Genomic DNA, 22,591 nt, shown 5'->3' on the forward strand with positions numbered 1-22,591 from the left:
TGTTGTTTATAGAGTACATCTGTACAGACTGACATTCCTAGTCAGGATGCTTCACATACATACATAAATACAGTACTGACACAGAAGTAACATGTAATATTCAGCAGCATAAACTTAAAGTGCTACAGCAGCTAAATCAACGCTGGATGGTTGTCCTGTTACGTTTGACTAATTCAGCTGACAGTCTTATTCAGAACTTGACTCTTCAGAGACACTTCAGCAGGACATGTGGGCATGAGTGAACGTACCGGCTTTCAGGAGATTTAAACTTGTAACCTTTTGGTTTTCGTGACAGGGGTCCAATTTGTTTAAAGAGCAACTTAACACCCTGTCAGAGCTTGAAAATGCCTCCTTCACATGTTCAAAAATGCTTTCAAATCAAGAGCACCCGATCGCCCACCTCACAGTTCTGACAGATACTTTTCCCTCTTCGCAAGGAAGTAAATAAATTTAAACATTTAAGAAAGCAAACAGGCCTCTCTAGCTTGTTTTTATCAAAGTTGCTCTATCTCAATTTCAGAAACCTTGACCATGGATGTATTATAGGAACAAGCTACCAGCCCATAATAAAAAACAAAACACTTTTCAAGAATCTGGGGAAGTTTTAAAAATATAAAAACCTTATACAAAGTGTAATAATTGACCCCAGTTCGAGGTGTCCTGTCAACAGTTTTACGCACATTTCTTTTATAATGGTAATCTACAGGGGAAAAAACTTTTTGAGCTGCGGGGTATATTTTTCATGGCAGTACCACAAGTGGCCACTGAGGGCTGAGTGTCAGTACTGTATCAAGTTCTCTTAAAGGACAAGTGTGTAGGATTTAGTTGTATCAAATGGTGCTGTGGCAGATTGCAACCAACTGAACACCGCTTGGCTAACCCTCCCCTTCCAAGCATGTAGGAGAACCTGCAGTGGCTGCAAATATGCAAAAATGCACAATCTAGAGCCACTGTTTGGTTTGTCCAGTCAGGGCTATTTTAGAAACATGGTGGTTCAACATTGCAGCCTCCTTCTGTACACATAAAGGTCTGATTCTACGGTAAATAAACACAACAATTCTTATTTTCAGATGATTACACATTAATGAAAACATACTTGGTGTGACTATTAGATGTCATTCCTGTTATAATCTGCCAATAGACCTCCATTCTCTTTGATGACAAAAGCTGGTGAGTAAAGCAGAGAGCAATATTTGGTGTCTTGATTATTTTAAAAATATATATATATATTTTTTTTATTAAAGCCATGTTTCACGTGTTTATAAATTAATAAATTTCCATACCAGCTTTGCAGGGCAAATGTCATAGTAGTCACAACCCCAACATCTGGTCTGTGGGTGTGTATGACTGGAGTTTGACATTCAAAAATGGTTGTAATCTCAACTGGTCAGAACCTGCCAAAACAGGACACACACGTCTGCGTTAGTTTTAATCAATGTAGTTGCTTACACTGGAGGCCAAACACTGGGGTTTCACTTGTACTCTGGGGTCATGTAGTATGAGATAATGTCACAGATTGTTTTGGGTCTAGATGATGAGACAAACTTGATATTTGTCTGGAAATGAACACTAATGAACACTAAAGACTGGGATTAGATCAATTAAAGCACAGTACATATAATTTACTAACTCTGGGTGGATTTAGTGTTAAGTTACTCTTTAAAGTCACCTGTCTAATTTTGATCTATTGCCCAATAGTTCCCTCTAGTGCTGACATTTCTAAACTCAGCTATGAGTCTGAAAATACCAGAGATGAGCTGGAGGGAAATTAATGTGACTTTTGGGTGCACTTCAACAAAATCAGGGCATGCACCTTCAAGCTTCGTCCCTGCCACCCCTCCTCTTCCTCTTCTTTTATTGCACTGACATCATTAGAGCTCAGTATAACAGAATATGATTTGCTAAATTGAAAATACATATATTATCTCACTATTATGGCTATATTAGATTCTCTATGGCTTCTTTTATACCGCTAGCAATTACAGGATTTCTAGTGCACAAGTTCACCACGGCCATGCACTTCTATCGTTGTAACAGAAATCAGTTTGTCAGGATGACGCTGATATGTGGATGCGCACGTCTTTGCTGAGAGGGAATGACTTGACAAATACATGAAACATTTCCATGTTGGATTTAACATCTTTTAAAAAAGGCTCGTAACCATAAATTGGGTTAGCTTGTTTCATTTGTTTGGTCAAGGCAGTGTGCAAAGCCTGTCACAGTGATGCATAGAAACGGCAGCACATACTGTACTTCTGAGGAATAAATACTGTAAATAAATATAACAAGCAAAGGCCACAAAGCAAGCTGGATCTGTCTCCAACACATGGGATGCTTGAAGAGGCTACAACTGGATATTAGTGACACCTCGTCAATTTGGAAGAATGAAATTTACGCTGTTTTTTGTTTTGTTTTGTTCTGTTTTTTTTTTATTTTAGCTACATTTATCTTTGTTGGAATAATTAACTTGATTTTGCATGTCACTACTAGCTGTTAGCATTAGCATATTAACATCAGCAGTGACTTTACCAAAGGTTCTACTTTAGTCAGGTAGCTACCTATCTAAGTCACTCTAACAGTTGGTTAACTCAGCTGAAATGGAAAGTGACCATTACAACCTGACCAATCATGCATTTTCGAGACTGAAATCAACATTTGATTAAAAAATCAGGCCATGAATTTGTTGTTTAAAGAACCATGACCGAGATTTGAACAGCACTTGACACTTTACTTGTTGGCTGAAACTTTGTGCAAATACTGATTTATCTGCACTCTATCACAGTTCAAGAAAATAGTTCTGCAGTAAATCCAAATTTGGTGAAACTAATAATGTTTCTTTGGTTTTTGATAAGTCTGTCAGAGGTGTTGATTTAAGTCTGTGGCCATTTGTTTTCAAGCTGAAAGGATTAGTCCATTAATCAATTAGTCATCAACTGTTAAATTAATTGCCAACTATCTTGTTATTTTTTTAATTGTTTTGAGTGTTTTTTTTTTTTTAAGAAAAAATGTCAAAATTCTTAGGTTCTCAAACATTAATATTTTCTGGTATCTTTACCCCTCTATGATAATAAACTGAATATCTTTGGGTTGTGGACAAAACAGGACATTTGAAGACGTCATCAGGGGCTTTGAGTTAACAGTGATCAATATTTTTCAACATTTTCTGACATTGTGTGGACCAAACAACTTGTTGATTAGTCAAGAAAGTGATCAACAGATTTATTGATGATGAAAATAATAATTATTATTGTGATTTAAACTTTTTGTTTTGTTATTAAGAAAATTTTCCATCAAGTGACTTTCAGTCACTGTTGTTGACTGTGGCAATTTTTATGTTCCTCTTTGTGCCGTTTGTAGTTTTCCTATGCCATATTACATCATCATGATGTGTACAATATTTCCTCTCACCACATTACATAATTATGCCCCAGTTGTGACTGATGCACCAGCAACTACGACAGCCAACACTGCAACACAAGTGAAACTGAATCAGCATGAACTTTCAGGGCGGTATGACAATCATTATTTTATACATTTTTGAGTCAACATAAGGCAGCTTATACACTTATAGAGTACAGGCAGTCGCTGTCTAAACTACTGGTGTATCAAATGTAAAATCAGCAAAATTATATAATCTAGCAAGAGGATAAATTGGCGGAAATGATCATACAGGGAAACACTGGATTGGCAATGAAAAATGGTCGCATGTAGGGGCTCACCAATATCGAAAGTCAAGATATTTTGTAAACTTCGACCTCAAAAATGCCAATAAATTAACTCAACACCTTTCTTGACAGTCTTCAAAGTCTTCATAGAAAATTATCCAGTATTGAAATACTGACATTAAACTATAAAGAGGAATACAGACGGTGACGGAAGAGGTGGTAATGTTATAAACTCTTCAAGCATCCTCTATCAAATTAGTTTCATCTGTTTGTACAACATTTCTCCTGACCACATCTCTATATAAATAAACTCTAATAGCAGGAGCAGGTGAGAGTAGAGTTGTATTAATTTTGGAATAATCAGAACAAAGCTCAACTCTCCACGGAGAATATAAAGGGCTACAATCACTTTCTTTGCTCTGTTAAAAACAAAAGAAGACGCTGCCTAGTTATTTGATCGACAATTGGCTGTCGACTGGATGACAGTGGGAACAGTCAGCAAAATCAGCCATGGGATCGTATACATGTAGTGTCCTGTTTGAAAATAATTGAGCTGCAGAAAATATCCAAAGTGTTCATTCATTTGGTGGTACTGTCAAGACCAGGGTGGGACACTTTGCTTAAGGGGTAATCAGGTGAGATTTTTACTGCTCCAACATATAAAGTGACCTTATGGGGGATTATAGGGTTTTTAATTAATACCAATAACTAAATGATTATGGGGCTAGGAGGCCAAATTTCTCGCTTTCAAAACTCACCTTTTAGTTTTTGAACAATACAGGGCTCCAACTAACAAATAATTTCTTGTCTTTTTTTATGGAATAGTTTGACATTTTGTGAAATACATGTATGTGTTTTCTTACTGAGAGATGGATAGATCAATACCACTCTCATAACTGTACAGTAAATATGAAGCTACGGCAAGCAAAAGAGGAAAAAACAAGAAACAGGAAAACAGCTAACAGAGCTGGGGATCTAGTAGGCAGATTATCAGGCAGATTTCGTTACCTTTGGAGGGAGTCAGGCCAGCTGTTTTGCCCGTTTCCAGTCTTTCTAACAAGCAAAGCTACCAAGCTACATGTCACTGAAGTTAGCTTCATATTTTCAGTACACTTATGGTCAATTCTCCCATCTAACTTTCACCAACAATGTTAATAAAACAGTTTTCCAAAATGTTGAACCACTGCTTTAATCTGTCTTTTTTAGGGGCATCAATGTATTTATTCTAGAAACTGTCAAAAGTTATGACGACCAGTGTCAAAGAGTGCTGCAGGAATAAGTCCTAAAACCTGGAAATGAGTCTGCATATTAACACCTCTGGTTTCACTGTGTTGTCACTGGGTTTTTCTATTTTACCTCAAATAAGGCCTGTGGCTTAAATAAGCTTGAGAGATTTTCATGCTTTGTTCTACAACATAAAATACATTGGTAAATTAGTTAATTAGTTAGTTTAGTATTTGTACTTGATAACAGATGTTATTCAATTATGAAAGCTGTCACTGATTAATTTAATTCCAATTCACTAATAATTAATTAGCACTACATTGAAGACTAAGGTTTTAAATAGTCCTGTAAATTGTTCTTGCACGTTTTACTGTTCACTCACAGTTTAAAAGAACTCATCAATTATGTATTGTCCCTTTAATGTTTTTATCCAAATGATTATGAATATTAGTAAGTAACTGGTCATTTGAGTAAATTTACTTGCCAGTTAGGGGGGGGGGGGTGGCTGTCTGCAAATGATGATTCCCAACCACAAAACAAATTTATGGGTCCCACCCTGGTCTTTTCAGCTCATCTTTCATCCATGCAAGGCGCAGAAGTCGAAGTCTGCGAATGCTTCCTGCTGCTCGTCAGAGAGGATGAAGGGCTTGGAAGGAGGCGACAGGATTGGCTGGAGTCGAGTGAACTCGCTGTCAAAGTTGCTGACGTCCATGGACTCTTTGATTGACGGCAGGAACGGCGGTGTTAGCTTCTTGGCCAGCAGGGCTTCCCAGTCGATGGTCTGAAAGATGAGGTCCCACCAAGTGAACAATGAAGTCATCCAAGTCATTTTGAGTCAGTTTTATTTATATAGTGCCAAAACATAAATTATCTCAGGGCATTTTTCATATGGAAACAGTCTAGACTGTAATATTTTTTATAGTTCCTTTTCATATTAAATCAATATTAACTGCTCTCCACACTTTTGTCATTTTGAACAAAATATATAATGCACCTATACACTATGCACTTAAATGAATCATTATAATAATAGTACTCAGTCACAAAGGTTCCAGCAATCAATAATTTAGCGGAGTGATCCAAAGTCACAAGCATCACAGGCCTGGTGTGTCTTTGCAGGTTAAAGTAATACCTAATTAATACCTCATCAGGCTGTATCAGGAGTTCAGTAGCTAAACAGTTGTTAAGAGAGTATGTAATGTTAAAGACAGTGAGGGGGAAAGTGATTTACCTCAAAGAATTTCTCTCCTTTGACTTCATTTGCGTCCCTCTCTCCAGCTCCGAGCCTCTTCAGAGGATTCTTCTTCAACAGCTGTAGATGGATGATTGAACTTGTTTTTCTACTGCCCAACGATACTTATTGATAATTGCAGACCACAGAGTTTGTGAAGGTTTTCCTGTGTTTATTCTCTCTTTACAATAATTTCCTCCAACTGAACATTCCAAGCTATTGCATAAACTCCACTACCAGTAATTAGTGATACCAGTTATCACAGTCCCATTAGGTCTATAATGTATCTAAAATGTGAGATTATATTATTATACATCTTTCTTATTATTTTATATTCTTTTTAAGATAAGAGGATTTTACCTTCTGGATGATGGCGACAGCACCAGGAGGAAGAGACGTTGGGTACTGCACATCATCGTTGACAATACTATCAAACACCTCCTCCTCATCCTCACCAGGGAATGGAGACTAGTGGCAGAGAGATGCTGAGTTAGTGATTTAACTCTTTCATACAAACCTTTGAATATGGGCAGAAAATAAAAATAAAGAAGTGATGAAAGAAAAACCTCTAAAGAGAAAAACAGTGATTGGCAAAGTCTAGTAAAACTGAGAAGAAGGGGCACAGCTTGAACTATGCAGGCAGATAACTGAATGTATGGAACAACCTCTCCCACGAGCATCTCGTAGATGAGGACGCCCATCCCCCACCAGTCCACTGCTCGGGTGTAGTTGTCATCCGTCAGGACCTCAGGAGCCAGAAACTCAGGAGTCCCACAAAAAGTTGAGGTCCGATCTCCGTGACCCATCCCTGCCAAAGAGATGACGAAAGAATCACAGATTGATTAAAGGAGGATTTTGAGATTTAATGTTTAAATCAAGAATCACATGTGTGAGAAATTAAAGCCTCTATGTGTAGGATTTGACCATTTCTGACTTAAGTAGTAATATCAAAAAAATACATGAAACTAACACACAGGTTGCATCTATTTTCTGTTTGATTTACTCATTTTTCAACAAACAAAAACTTCAATAGGAATAACCTGAATATTAACATAATCACAAACCAACTCAGCACACTGAGGCTTTGAAGTTGCGGTAAAGAAATAAGTCAAAGTTGTGTGTTTGGTGGAGAAGTTAGAAGAGTCAGGTGATGTATAGACGGTGGGCTAAATCAATTCACCTTCTTTACAGAGTCCAAAGTCTGTGATTTTCACAAATCCATCTGCATCCATTAACAGGTTGTCCAGCTTCAGATCTCTGTGTAAAACACACAGTACATGTAATTATTTTATCTAGGGCTTTACTGAATAGTTTGAAGCTAAGTTCACAACATTCAACATTTTTTTTTTTTTTTTTACATATTTATTCATTATGTTTATTTCTGTACTGTTGTTGATAAAGATTAGGCTACTTTAGTTACAGTTAAAGAAAAGAAACATGAAAATAAAAGCTGAGAGCTGCTTACCACACATGCACAACAGAGCACAGGCAGATTAGTAGAGAAGTGCTATTTCCACCTGCTTTGTCTGTAGATGTTTTACACAACCACAGTGTGTTTGTTAAGCTAACAGTGATGTGTTCGAAATTGTCATGATAGGCGAAAACCTCAATAGAAGCTTCAAATGTATAAAAAATGTAATTCAGTACAGCCCTAATTATAACATGTGAATACCTGTACAGTGACATGACATCAGTATGGCTGGTGTGACTTACCGATAGATGATTTTATTCAGGTGCAGGAACTCTAAACCCAGCAGGACACATGCTGAATAAAACCTAAAAACAACAGATATTAGATTATGGATTATAACTGTAAATATGATCTTACTTGCTGTATCTGAAGAAAAGAGAAAGGGTGAAAATGTTTTATCCCAGAGGGTTTCTTTGATGTGCCCTTTTACAAACCAACTGTTTGCTAACAGTGGAGAGACTTTAAATACATATGAACCTGGTCTGTGCCTCTGTGAAGACGTTGTTGTGGATGTGGATCATGAGGTCGCCGCCTGGTAAATACTCCATGACAAAGCAGACGTGGTCGCTGGTCTGGAAGCAGCCGTGGAGGTTCACCAGGAATGGATGTCTGGAAGCGTTGATCATCTCAAAGATCCTCTTCTCACTCATAAGGCTGCGGGATAACTACTCAGATTACCACAAGTTACACTGAACTTAATACATTTCCAAGACCTGAACAACAATCTGCCACCTTTAGAGCCACACAAAAGTTTTCAATGATTTATTACTATTTCTTGTAAAGTTTTAGCTTAATTCTAGTTAAAGTATGGCCTTGGGTCTAGAGGTAAACTGAACCATTGTTTCAAACTGTCTTTTAAAAATAAAGTTAAGAAGATACAGAAATGGCCCCCCAAACTAAATGCCTAAGAAATACAGTATGTCAACTCAAGCTCTTTCTTTTACCTCTGTCTTCTTTTAGCTTAAAACCCATTTAAATTTTAGCAGGCATTTAATTTGTCCTTGTTTTGCTGTAATGACATTGCTAATTTCTTAATGGAGAAATCAATAAAGGTTCTTTATTTTGTTAAATAGGCTTTAATGAAGTGAAATGCATTAACAGAGTCAATAAAACAAACCCTTTCTCAAGGTGTTAGTGGTTGATTAATTCTTTTTAATGTGAAGCACTCTTTGTAGAGAAAACTGCTCTAGAAGTTGGGAACCATTAACGTTTAAGGGGCCTATTTTTTGCAAATTACAAATGGACCTATCTTCTACTTACCCCGTGGGGGGGGTCCCTGTATATCTATCTAAACTGACTCTCTAAAAGCTTCCTCAGTCCTTTCACACACACCTGTCCACTTCATCACGGGTCACAATGTCTTTTTTCTTCAAGGCTTTGATGGCGTACAGTTTTCCTGTCTTCTTAAACTCTGCCAGCAGAACCTAGATAGAAACCAGCCATTTGAAGACAAACATGAGATGAGACATTTTAAGCAAGCATGATGAGCTCAAGTGGGAAAGATTCAAACTGTTACCTTCCCAAAGTGTCCTCTGCCCAGAACTGAAATATAATTGTAATCTTCCATCTGCATCCTTGTGAAAAAAAGATAAAAACAGAAAATAAAGTCCATGCTCTATTCTTAACTTTTACAGTATTTAAGATTAGGTTGTGTGTGTGTGTGTGTGTGTGTGTGTGTGTGTATGTGTGTGTGTGTGTGTGTGTGTGTGTGTGTGTGTGTGTGTGTGTGTGTGTGTGTGTGTGTGTGTGTTTACTTTAGAGCAGATACGGGCTGATCTTCACTTTCTTCTGTGTTGTTTATGGATGACTGCAAACAGAGACAAAGTTTGGAAAATTCTACGATTCAGTTTTCACGATTCACAGATAACATCCCAAGATCAATATGTCACCAAATGTTTCTTGTTTTTTTCCACCTGATCCACTGCATTTAATTCTGTTATTGTCAAAGAGAGCATTGCTCGACTGGAGATTTGAAAGAGTTCCTTAAAAAGAATTAAGTTCATGAATTCACAGAATAAACTGCAATCCTTCATTAAACGCTTAAACCTTATAAACAGTTTTCAGCAATTCTGGATGATAAAGAGCTCTACAGTATATAGTGTGTCTTATCATTTTCCCAATCATGAAAGAAACTGATGAAATAATACAATTCATGTGCAATAATTTTCTATTTGAATCTTTGTTCTTTTAAACCTTAACATTACACGAGAATATAGCAAACATATTTTGATCAAACATGATATTCCTAACCTACCAAGAATGTTTGAAGCATTTGGTTTTAAAATATAAGATGCATCACATTAAGAGCAATGAAAACTGCAGGAAACATGTATTTTTAGCCATACTAGGAGAGAAATTAGAATTTAGGACAGCCGTACAGAGCTGTTAAAGTTCCCCCAGAGTCTTAGACTTGTTATTATACTGCTTATAATGTTGGATATAAAATAATTTAGCATAGGATGTCATGTCAGCATGTTATGGCATGTGGCGGCTTTATCAATAATCATTTACCAGTTTTTCTTGCAGTGCAGGCACAGATGTGGTTTTGTGTGCTGTAGTGATGATGGTGGAGGTGTTGTCTCCCTGGTCGAGGCTGGTGGGGGAGGGCTGATCCTCACTGATGCTGAGTCTGATTACTGGAGCTTCGCTGCAGAAAAAAGGCAAAACAACAACAAAAAAATATATATAACTTGATTCCAACAGATTCCACCCACTAAAAATGTGTTGGCTGGCTCATGGTAGTTAAGTGTTGGTCTGAGATGTTCAACTTAGCTGCTAAACAGAAGTGTTTTTTCTTAAAATAAAACCCAAAAGCCAAACAATAAACAAACATACTGTTGCAGAGGATGCAACACAGTTTACAGTCTGACTCTACAAAGTACTATGTCAGGCCAAGTTATAATGCTTAGTTGATTTCTGACGTTGGCAGTGGAGTGGTGGTTTGAGGCTCCTCAGTTGGGCGTGGGGTGTTGTTGGCCATGAGGTCGGGGGTCATAGAGAGGGATGAGCTGAACGTGGTGAAGGAGCTGTAGCGAGGGAGGATGCTCATCATCAGATGACCCCATGTGGCAAAATTCATGTTCATCTGGGCCGCTCTGAGGAAGTTCTTCCCTGAGGAATAAAAGAAATTGTGTGAAAGAAATCAATCAAAACAAGAAAAAGTAAACAATGTAAATAATTTAAATACGGCAATCTTCATGTTACATTGCAGAGACAGAAATAACAAATGCAGAGAAATGAAATCTGTATCTGTATGTGGGTTGTTTGTCTGTACCTCTCTCTTTAGTGAAGATACATCGCTGACGTCTCAGTTTCGGCTGCCGCTCAACAACAGTATCAATGAATTGAAGCTGTAAAACACACAAGACTTTGTTTTGGGACATTTGCCCGTGTTCATGCCTAGATCAAGAATTCCTGAACATTTTTTTTTTTTTAATTTGTTAAGTAACTAAATTGCTATCATGTGTATATTAACATATTTAGTAACCTAGAAAATGACATTTGAACATTCAGAATAGGATAAAGAAAAAATAGGAAAAGAAAATGTTTAAAAAGTATGTTTCAGCCCATTACAATTAGAAGATTTCTTTGTTCAGCCAATAGTATTTCGTAACTCAATTTACAAATGAGTTGCAGTTTTCATTAGTTTCCAAGTGGGTTAAATAATTCCTTCCCCAGACATTTAATACCTTGATTTTGGAAGGTACATTTCTTATACTTGAATTTCTTTATCAGGAGAATACATTAATTTAATCAGTTTATCAGGAGTTACTCCTCTCCAGAATTAAGACCGTCACAAAAGCCTGACTAGAAATTATAGGACCTTTTCTAAAATGCACCGAGCAGGTCATTGTGTGTACCTTGGCATGGAGGAGGCCCTGTGGCTCCAGACTGAACTCCTGGTTGTGGTTTGAACTGTCCATCATCTCCTCCAGTCGCAGGAACTTGACTGCGCACATCTCCCTCCCATCCCGACAGAAAACACCGACCTCTAACTCCCGAGACTATCAGCACGTTGGCAGCACACACAACAAGTACACAGACAGACAACACAGACAATAATGAGAATTTACCCAAAACAGTATGTGACTGAGGATCAGGCTGGTGGTTTTATGATCAATGCATAAAGTGAATGATGAATTTGAACTTTGGGTGTTTGATTCTCAGAAGATGGATTTATTTTTGCTGATTTTGGCTGGAATTCAGAATGACTTTTGTCTTTTTGAGAAAAATATTTCTGTGGAAAACTCAGTGGTTTACAAGATTTTTAGGATTGTGTTCATCTGTAGGCGACCAAATTTAATTTTCAGCATGAAAAACAAACAAACAAAAAGCTTTCAAATGTTTTGCTCCAATCAGAATGACTACTAAAGCAGGAACTTAAATTGAATTACCTGCTTCCTCTCACTGATTTTAAAGTTTTACTTGAGTGAACCCCCATGTTAGCACTTACTTCTGTCTCAGTTCTTGAAGTGAACAAAACACCTCTGAGCACTTGTACTGTAGCACTGAATATTTTAGTTGTTTCCCTGACAAACTTGCACATTTTCTGTGTAATAAATGGTTGAGATGGTGTGATGAATGAATATCTACAGGTATTAGGGAGACACCTGCTGGTCACAGACAGAACTACAACAATAACAAACCAGTGCAGTTTAAATGGTACAAATACATACACACGAAACACAACATGCTGTTCAACAGCTTCTCTTGCTGTCTGCGGAACAGATATTCTCCCAGTGAGATGCGTAATACTCCCTTAAAGTAAAAGTACTTCATTCAATATTATGCTTTCATGAATGTAACGGTATGTATGAGTGCAGCTTATGCAAAACAGCCTTTTCAGAGTGTTACTTTCTGTATACAAATATTATTTGAATGCTATAACTGGGACTAATTTTAAATACTTAATATACTGCGGGCTTATAAACCAACAAACACAGAATATGCAAAGTAACTATAGCTGTCAAGTAAATGCTGTGGAGTAAAAAGAACAATCTCTAGGGCTGCGTATTGGCAACAATCTGGCAATATGGTGTGGATCATGATACAGGGGTTACAATTCAATATATTGCAATTTTATTAAATCTAATTTTAGGAAGACTCTCATAGTATAAAGACCACACCGCCATATGTATGAAATCTAAGTAAAAAAAGTTGACTTTTTAATGCGATTAAAACTGTAGGGTCTGCATTTGTATTTATCACTGTTCCTGTATCATCCAACGTCATAGCACTACTTTTTGTGCGATTAGAACAAAGGAAGGTGTGTGCTTACCTCTTCCTGCTTCAGTTTACAGTGTTATGTTAGAGTGGAAGAGTCAAACGGTTGAAGATAAATTACATCACTGCTACGAATCTTTGTATGTAAACTATTAACTAAAAACGATTAGTATTGTTTGTGAATTGATACAGTACTAAAAACATAAAATTTTCTTACATCCCTAAATACTTCCCTCTTAAATGTTGTGAAGTATAAAGTGGCATAACTGGAATACTCAAATGCCTAAAAATGAGTCAGTACTTGACTGAATTAATTTATTATTTCCACTACGTAAGAAACTTCTAACACATTGTGTGCCCATACATTTTTTGGGGCCACTTTGACTTTCTCTGTAGAAATCTCCTTTTAAAATGTAACTGTTCATGTGTCGAGTGTCTGTGTATATTTCCTGTGTACCGTCTGTCCTGCATGGTGCCCTTGTACAGTCTGGAAGGTCCTGCGGTTGCCGTATTACATGTGTCAGCACATACAGCGCTACTACAGCTTTTAAGCTGCTGTGTGTGTGTGTGTGTAACCACACCAGTGTCACAGAGGAGAAGTCCTGCACATTAATCACACAAGGAGAACATGTTGCCTTTGAACTTCAGTATTTTTCACTGGCATCCTGTGTCTGTAATTCAACTTCTTTCAGGTTGAAACAGGATGATCGGGAGAGAAGTACATACACAGGAAAACTGCTCGAACGTGGGTGGCGTGGATCAGAATGAACATGAAAAATGACTCACGAATACTGGAAGCCTGCCTACAGTAAAGGGGGTTTAAATGATGAGAATTCTGTGGTGGAGCTATTGTTTGAGTTTCTCTAGCATCTTCTATATAACAAACTTGCCACTACAATTGACAGGATCAAAAATATTGACTGGAATTTTTTTCCATTTGTCATTTAATACCTGTCAATTAGATAATAAAGTAAAATATACTTTTTTCTGAAGATTTTTTTAAACAATATCCCAGATAATATTCAATTATCGGAGTAACTCAGGGCTCATCCTTAACAGGTTTAGATTTAACTCATGTCATGTTTACAACTCCTCTCACCTGCATGTGTTTGACTTGTAATAACCTGTCAATTAAGCAGTACATAACCAGCAGCAGTTATTCAAGATCCCCAGGGAGCCCAAAGAAAGCCACACTAAGCTGCATTTGTGATACAAGCCACCAGAGAAGCTTTTACTCTGGTTTTGAGGTTTAGCTGGAGTCTTACCTGACCCAGGTTTCTGAAGTCTGCAGGCGCAACATCCACTCCAGTTACATAGATGTTTGTCATTAAAACTACAGGCATAATGAGTAATCTAAACTCAAAAAGCATTATGTTGTAAAATACTGTTCTCAATAGTCAAGACTGATTATCCATGCTCAAAAGATAGTGTCTTAAATAATATAACAGTGATCCGTAATGCTGTAATGTTGCCTTCACTTTTCATTAGGGCCACAAACCAAACTGGGTTAATTTTGCTGAGTTGATTCACATGACACAGATCTCAAAATAAAAGACATTCATGCTCTGAAACAGATGATCAAAACTATGGATCATGTTTGAAGCATGTACACAAGAAGGTGAGCAACCAAGTTTCTCCATGTTTCATGCAAATGTCAGACACTGACTGAGATCAAAAGCAGAGTAAAACTGAAAGTGGAGATCCACGTGTTCTAAAGTGTGAACATGCTAACTGAACGACTGACTGACTGGCTGCATGTCTGTGACTTGACTCACCCGCTCCAGCTGGATGCAGAACATCTGATCCCAGCTCAACCTGCTGACGGCTGCGCAGCGAGTCCGCCCGACCACTCTGGTGTCCAGCCTGAGTACAGCGCTGATCTCCACTTAGGGACAGAAAATAATATGTCACAGAAACCAAAAATTCACACAGGCTAAACTGGCAGGATCTGTTCTATTGAATCCCTGCTCACTTAGTCCTTGTGTTTGCATAAAGTGTTTGTAACCAAAATAAGGCGACAGTCTGATTATTACAACTATCAATTTAACACTTTAACCAGCTATGCTAAAATTAAACTAAATTTAGCAGAGCTTGTCAGTTAAAAACAGCTACGGATGCTGCTGATGGGAGCACTGAGATGAAATCTTATCTTCTTCTGGTGTTCATAAAAGTAAAACAGGGAGCTAAAAGCTAAAAATGTTACAATTATGAAATTTAATGAAAGCAGCGGTCAGGAGCAAGTTGGCAACAATATGGAAGTCTGAACAGTGAAACAAGAGAAAAGGTCTGGAACAGGCAACAGGTCAAAAAAAGCAACAGGTATATATACAATACACACAACTGACTGATGAATGATGGAATAAGGGGCAGGTGTGCCGGCAGATGGAGGAACAGCAGCAGCAGAACAGTCAAGAGATGTTGTGATGAAAGGGAGAAAAGGGGATTTATCAGATGAAACAGACACAACTGTGATAAAAAGCTCTGTAGATTACAGAGTTGGTACGAATTTCAGTGCGTTCATCACTACAGATGATATATGACTATGTTTTATACTTGCTGCAGTCATTTGATGAATTGTTCATATATTTCTACACACCTTAAAGACTTTTATCTAAGTGCCTCTGGGTTTCTGTTCAGGATAATATGTAGACGTTACAAAGAGCATCCGGTAAATATAAAACCCCACTGGAATCAAACATGAAACTTTAATCCTTTTAATGGCATGCTATTCCCACTGAGCCACACATAAAAACTCAACAGTGAATGAACGATTCTCCTACTTCCAAAGCTGAAAACGTATAATCACTTCATTCTTGTTTATTGTTTGTCTTTTCTGCTCTGAAAATAGCAAGTAAATGTCATGGCATTTAGCAAATGACTTTTTGACCTTCCAACATCCTTGACAGAGGATATAACGTAATAAAATATTAGAAGTGCAATGATAAAATTGTCAAAATAAGATTAACCTTTAAACAAGTATTCATACTTTAGAGACAGCATGTTTCAATTTGACCAAAATGTTTGTCATTTCTTTTTGTTACACATTATTATAGGGGTTTTCACAACATTTCCCAAGGAAGTTTTCTGTGAAGAAAAAAAATCTGTAATTTGGCACTAATTAAAGATGAAACAATTGTTATTGTTTTAAAGAAAAGCTCAATTTAAACCCAAGTAAATATTTATTGATCATTAATTTATTATTAGAAAAATTTAAAATGTGAAAGAAAATGTTACTCTCCATAGTTGTTGTATTGAAAACTTGCCTGTAGACAAAACTTTCTTTTTTGCATATTCAGTTGACCAGCTGTAACTCTCTGCATTATACTACCAAGTAATTGGTAATTAGAAATGTACCAATTTAATTCTTTTTTTTTCATAATTGATACCAAATTACATAGTTCTGTCTAGAAAATAATAATTCAGACATGGCAAATCTCACCTTACTTTTTTTCTTTTTTGGCTACTTTTTTGTTGCTGCAATAATTTAATTGTATTTGAGTAATCAATATCATCTCATGTTTCTGTATCTTCAACAGGAGACACAGCTGAGAAAGAAGCTAAAATTCTGGCAACACAATAAAATACAAAAAACTTAACTAAACTAAATGCAAAATGTCCACTTACCAGGGGGTTTGTCTGTCCTCTGAGCAGTGGGTGAACTGTCCTCAGCAGGACTCAGATGGTTTTCCTGCTCTGGGTTAATCAGAGGTTTCATTAAATCCTCACATCCGAGAAGCCTGACTTCAAGTTTGCCTGGAAAAATAATAAAGAAAATTTAATTCTGACTTAAAATGCAGAATATCTGACTCTCATTTTACAAAATTAAATATGTGTTACTACCAAGTGTAAAAGCAGCAACACACAAGTTGTAAGTGATTTTGAGCACCGTTATTTAATATACTTACTAAATACTTCAGCCCTACAGGGTGTAATGGTAATGAATCTCAGCTGAGAGTTACTAAAACGAATGCAACATTTTAAAATAAAACCTTTCATTTGTCAGCATGAATAAATCTCTCAGACTGAAGCCTTTAATCAGTGCTGTCTGGAGCTGCACACTGAGCATTCACATCCTCATTTTCTTCATTTCACTGTAGTGCTAACAGCTGTGGAGCAGAAAATCACCCCCAGTGTTTTCACCGCTCTGAGACTCGTTCTCATTATTCGCTGCCAACAGAGCAACTCCAGGATTTGTCTCCTTGTTACATCATCAAAAGGCTTTTTTGGGCTTTTTTGCCCCGTGCTGGGAGAGACTGGCTTACAACTGAATGGTCCAAAACCAACAGATTACATGTCCTGATTATCCACTGTCAGAGGTCAGTGTATGGTAAACCATGTTCAAACACTTGGCGTCCATGATACTATTGAGAACGGCAGCATATTTGAGTGAAAAAAAACACCTTCAAAAAAATCAACTATTATTTTCTTTGAAGGAAATGTGGTTTAAAAATTTGCAATTTCAATATTTTTGGATAAAGGGTGCCGTGCAGAATCCACAACCTACAAATCAGGCTGGATATAAGGGAAACTGCTTGACTTTATTCAAACCAAGTAAACCTTAAGTATTAGAAAGGTCCGTCTCACACAGACACAACTTAACTCATGCAAACTGTGCTTTTCCAGTGCTTCAAAAGAAATCATGCAGAAAAATCTTTCCATACATGCAAAAAAAAAGAGCATCTGACAGCATACAACAGCATACGATACAATGACACATACCAGTCAAGGAGGCAGGTTTGATGGAGAAGATGGACGGGGAAGTGGACAGGAAGCAACCAGGTCTGGAGTTTTGGGGAGACGGGGGTCTTTCTGAAGGGTCAACCTCCACTGCAGGCTGCTGTAGAGACTCCTGGTTGTTTTCCTTCAGGCATTTCTCCAGGGACAGCCGCAGAAGATCCAGCTTCTGGGAGGACTCCTGCACCCGGGACTGAGCCTGACGGGAAGATAAACACTGTGTTGTTATGTTTGGTCTTTTTAAACACAGTGCTGTTTGGTATTTTGGGATATGGTTAGTGTTGCTCCACTTTGAACATAAACATGTTTTCCAGACTTTAGACATTAACTAAGAATACTTCTCCTTTTATGTTGTGCTTTCATTTAATACCTGATTTTAGCTAATCAGTGTCCTTTGGCACGGCAAAGATCCCGCTCAAAAATAAATGGGACCAAAAACCCAACAGGAAATTTTATTTTTTGTTGCATATTTAATATTTCATTTAAGCCTCAAAGGACCATACTGTACCTGTGATGTTCCCATGCTCCATGTTTATGTGGTTTCCATTCATTTCTGTGTAACATAAAAATGGCAACTCCTGAAACCTTCTTGAGTGGTTTTACCTCGTAGAACACAGGATTTGCTCTGAACTCTCTCTTTACAACAGTAAAGTCACACAATAGCACAAAAAACTAACCAATCAAGGCAGTCCAGAAACTACTCTGTGAGGTAAAATTATGTTTTTGTCAGAGTTGTCAGGTTGCTTTGGAGAGTGGGATATTTAGATTATACAATGGCGGTTCCCCATCTGTATGAAGCTGTCTGATGGCAAAGAAGCAGTGAAAATATTCTGAAAATAGCGTACCCTTAAAGCGATATTAAGCAAAAATGGACCACAGTTACATCAAATGTGCTGTTAACAGTCAGTGTCCAAATGTTCCAAAGTTGCTAACAATAAATAACTATAATTTTATGTATCTGAGTGTATTACTATCAGTCTGTATCTATTCCCCCGTGTCTAGATTGTTTGGCTTTCTGGCTCACCTCAACTAGAGTGAAATTGACTGAGAGACCTACCTCAGCCAGTGCATTTTGGTCCAGCGATGAGATTCCCTCCAGCTGCCTCACCACATCTTTGGCCAGCACCAAGGCATCCGTCTCTCTCTGCATGTAGTGCTGCAGCTCTGCCAAACGAGCATCCATGGGACTGACAGCGAGCGGGGAGATCCCTGAGAGGAAGAGAAGACCAGAGAGAGAGAGAGAGAGTATTTCAGTATGAAGGAATTAATTTCAGTTGAGCAGTACATCTTCATAGATCCTCACTGAAACTCTTTTTTATTCCTGCAATCAATATTTATAAAGCTAAAGTGAGCCATTTTCTCTAAAATGCCACTGTGCTCCAGGCAAAGGGCTTAACATTATATTTTTTATATTTTTGGCATTTAGCTGACACTTATCTGAAAATGTATGAAAGCTCTAAAAGGCTGACTAAAACTGACTGCAAGAAAAACCCTTCACCTGTTGCTGAGTTAATATAAGAAGACAAGCAGCAGAGAAAGAGGCAGTTAGATGTGGTCTAAATGTGGTACTTTAGACTGAAAGAATCCAATTTTTTCTTTTCTCGTGCTGCTTGGGGGTTACGTAATATTAATGACAACAATTGTTTAGTTTTAAAATTTTGAACCTCAACTTCAATGATTCTCTAAAAAAATGTTAAGAGAGGGAATATCTGCACCAATTCACATTGTCTGAACTGTAAATGTAGTTAAATTGTTTATGTGTGTTGTGTTTTTGTATGGGATATAAGGAAAAACATTAATTCTGTACCTAATTTAAAAATATTTTTGATCAAGTTTTCCATATGGTTTTTGTAGTACTGCTCTCTTTGCACAAATAACATAAGAATTTATTACTCTTTAATCTAATTTTGATTAGAAATGTGGTCATTTTCCTATGTGGAACAAAGCAGCAACAATGTGTAACGTGGCCTAATGTATTAACATTTGCTTTGTCACATTTAGCAGACACTTAGATTCATGTGGAATTAAACTGCCTCTAATAGTAGAGCGGACTTTGATTCCCGTCAGAACACAACATCATAAGTAATCAATGAGAGGAAAGGAGGTCAGGGGTCAGGTAAAGGAAATATGAGACAAGGAAACATGGTACTTGTCTCATATTTCATGTTCTTTTACTGTCAAGCCAGGAATCATTTTGCAAGTGTTAGTTTTAGAGTTTTCAAATGGCACACATCTCCAGTTTAGAATTAAATGACACATTTACTCTCTGTCTCTATTAATGCTGCCAGAGTGGTTTCACTTTCTGGATTATACAAATAACACCACAAAGATGACAGTTGGCAGGAAGCACGGTTCAACCAGTATTGGTTTTTGATGCCAGCCCTGATATTTCGGAACTGAAATTTGTAGCAGGAAATATTTCTACTGTTTCTACTTCTTGAACATGACTTTTTTTTTTTTTAAACCAAAGACCGTTACATTCTTACAGGAAATGCTTTGAAAATATCTACACTGCTTTTCAGGCCACTAAAACCAAAACAATTTTTTGCAGGTTGTTACAGCATGTGAACCTAGACCTCTTCAATGAAAAGGCAGCTCTCACCTGCTTTAATACCTTTAATTGAACTGAATCATTCATTAAAGTGCAACATTTTCTAACCACAAATTTGGCAGGAAAGAAACAAGAAAAGGATTGGCCATGTTTGCAAAAGTGCTGTGATAGATCAAAGAGGAAAGTCAGAACACTGATATTTTTAGATCTAACAGCATAAATTTCATAAAGTAGTCATACTCCTAACCCCCTTTTTAACTCTATCAAGTAGTTCTCAATTATTTTGTCTTCTGAATCCCAAAAACAAAAGTCTTTGTAAGATGTGTTCCCTGAAACAGAAGGAGGACACTGACCTCTGACACCAAATTGTCATTTTTTTAAAAAAAAAGAAACAAACAAGTTTTTCCTGCCTTGAAGCAAATGCATAACCGTGATATATAGTATCTGCAGGAAGTGATCAGATTGGTTATCAATACCAAGTAATGTCTTTCACAGGTACTGAGGATTCAGGCATTATGACAATATGTTGTTATCTATTATGGATTTACTTCTTATTTCTGGTAGTTTTCTGGTTTAATGAGCCAGCTTACCTCCCTTCATTTAGAAAATCTGACTGTAACAAACAAGCCATTAATTGTGTCACGGATGTGTTTAAGGTTGTTGCACTGGTGACAGGCAGAATTTGATGACTATAATAGATGATTTCATGTGTCTTTTGGGCTAGTTTACACACTAGATGAAACTTAGAGGCTGGTAAAATATCTAGTTTTACATAAAGAAGGTATGTCTCTAAAATGTACAAAAATCTGACAATGTATGTATATAAAAAATTCTCTTCTTGACCATGACTCTGACCTCCATGTATAGAGCTGTCCTGGTTGCCACCACCATCACTGCCAATACCGCCGCCGACACTGGTGCTGCCAGCCTGGGTGACTTTGATAATCTGCAGTCGGATCAGCTCGATCTTGGAGCGGCTATCCTGCAGCATCTGCTGAGCTGTGGACAACATCTGATCCTGGATAACGACATCACATCAAGAGACAACAAGCCCCACTTCATCACCACGCTTCTTCCCTGACAGGTCAGCTGGGATGGGAGTGCATTCGTAAACACTGACTGAACACAGCCATGATTTCCCATAACAAGTGGCAGAACATGAACGACACTGCTGCACATACCGGACAAAAACAAGTGCCTAACAAGAAATGGAATAAGTGAGAACAACATGTTCAAATCAGGTGGAAACAGTATGACTTTGCACTTCACTAACCTCAGGGTGATGCTCTCGCTCCTTGCTGAATAAGGACTAATTTATCATCCTCTGTGGAGGTGGAGGGGGGACTTCTCGGGTTGCGCCTCTCCACCTTCACTATCCTTGAAACACAAGTCCCCTGATGTTATGGTGCGCTCACACACACACACACACACACTCTGACAGAGGGCTCTTCTGATGCTGCTCCTACATCTTGAGACCAGGATCACACAGCCTGTCCTCCTGTTTGTTTTTGCCTCCTTGCAGACTCCTCTGCAATATAGCCTTCCCACTGCATCCTCATCCTCCGCTCTGTAACCAAATCCCTTCCTCCCTCTCTCTCTGTCTCTTTTATGGGGGTTTCTCTCTGCAGACAGAGCTCCTCTCCTGTGCCAGCGCTGCTGCTGCTGCTGCTGCCGCTAGTCTGACAATGCTGATTGCCTGCTCTGGGCTCGGTATTGGCCGCTGCATGACCACATGTTCCTGTGCTGTCACCAACCAAAAGACAAACACAGAGCTGCTGCTGCTCTCTTTGGGACAGGGCATAGACCAGCCTGCAGCAGCGTTTAGATGATCTCTTTAACCTACTCTGACAAGAAGGAGGCGTGAGAGACATTAGGAAGCATAGTGATCGTAATCAACATACATCCAGAGGGTGGGAAAAGAGGGAACAGCTGCTGGTGCACTGAACATGATCCTGGACATACAGTACAGATAGGCTTACTGACAGCACTGTGAATTCCCAGTGTGAATGTTTCTAAGCTCTATATGTACACTCCTCTGCATACATGACAGCCCTGTGGTTCTTGTCCTCTCAGCTGTCTGTTGCCCTGTCAAATAATAAAGAAGACTGGCAGACTCATGTTGACAGGCGACTGATTGAAAGCCATTAATGTACAGTATGAGTTACATGTAGGATGAGCAGATGAGAATGGATGAAATACGGGTCAGGGGAGTCCGGGGTGGGTGAGACTAATTTAGAGTAACATCAGATAATTCTAACTCTATGATTTGTTATTAATATCATGGAGATCAATTATTACAGATCACGAGGATGATGAAGCACAGTGTCCTGACTGTGTTTATAAGACACACAAACAATTTTACACAGTTAGCAGGTATGTTACAGTCATTTTAAAGGTCTTTTCAGAAGCTTCTCCGCTATCTGGTTAATACTGGTCAATAACATCAGCAATTCCTTATTTATGATAAATCCAATCAGGGCAATAGGCAAGTG

General features: G+C 37.9%; 1 protein-coding gene across 1 annotated transcript; it reads right to left on the reverse strand.

The window, feature by feature from the left end:
• Window positions 1-5,009: 5,009 nt before the first annotated feature.
• Window positions 5,010-22,331, reverse strand: LOC146320086 (serine/threonine-protein kinase N2-like). The gene is made up of 20 exons (XM_084729469.1): window positions 21,373-22,331; window positions 20,955-21,117; window positions 18,606-18,757; window positions 17,534-17,747; window positions 16,439-16,567; window positions 14,590-14,699; window positions 11,452-11,595; window positions 10,866-10,941; window positions 10,513-10,702; window positions 10,103-10,238; window positions 9,346-9,398; window positions 9,108-9,165; window positions 8,924-9,015; window positions 8,069-8,245; window positions 7,834-7,896; window positions 7,301-7,377; window positions 6,786-6,928; window positions 6,481-6,588; window positions 6,121-6,201; window positions 5,010-5,670 (listed from the first exon to the last, which is right to left on the reverse strand). The coding sequence occupies exons 2-20, from the start codon at window positions 21,109-21,111 to the stop codon at window positions 5,467-5,469; spliced, it is 2,364 nt and encodes a 787-aa protein (XP_084585595.1). The 5' UTR covers window positions 21,112-21,117; window positions 21,373-22,331; the 3' UTR covers window positions 5,010-5,466.
• Between the last annotated feature and the right edge of the window lie 260 nt (window positions 22,332-22,591).

Source organism: Lutjanus erythropterus, chromosome 10 (assembly GCF_056507025.1).
Source record: "Lutjanus erythropterus isolate fLutEry1 chromosome 10, fLutEry1.hap2, whole genome shotgun sequence".
Taxonomy (NCBI): domain Eukaryota; kingdom Metazoa; phylum Chordata; class Actinopteri; order Lutjaniformes; family Lutjanidae; genus Lutjanus; species Lutjanus erythropterus.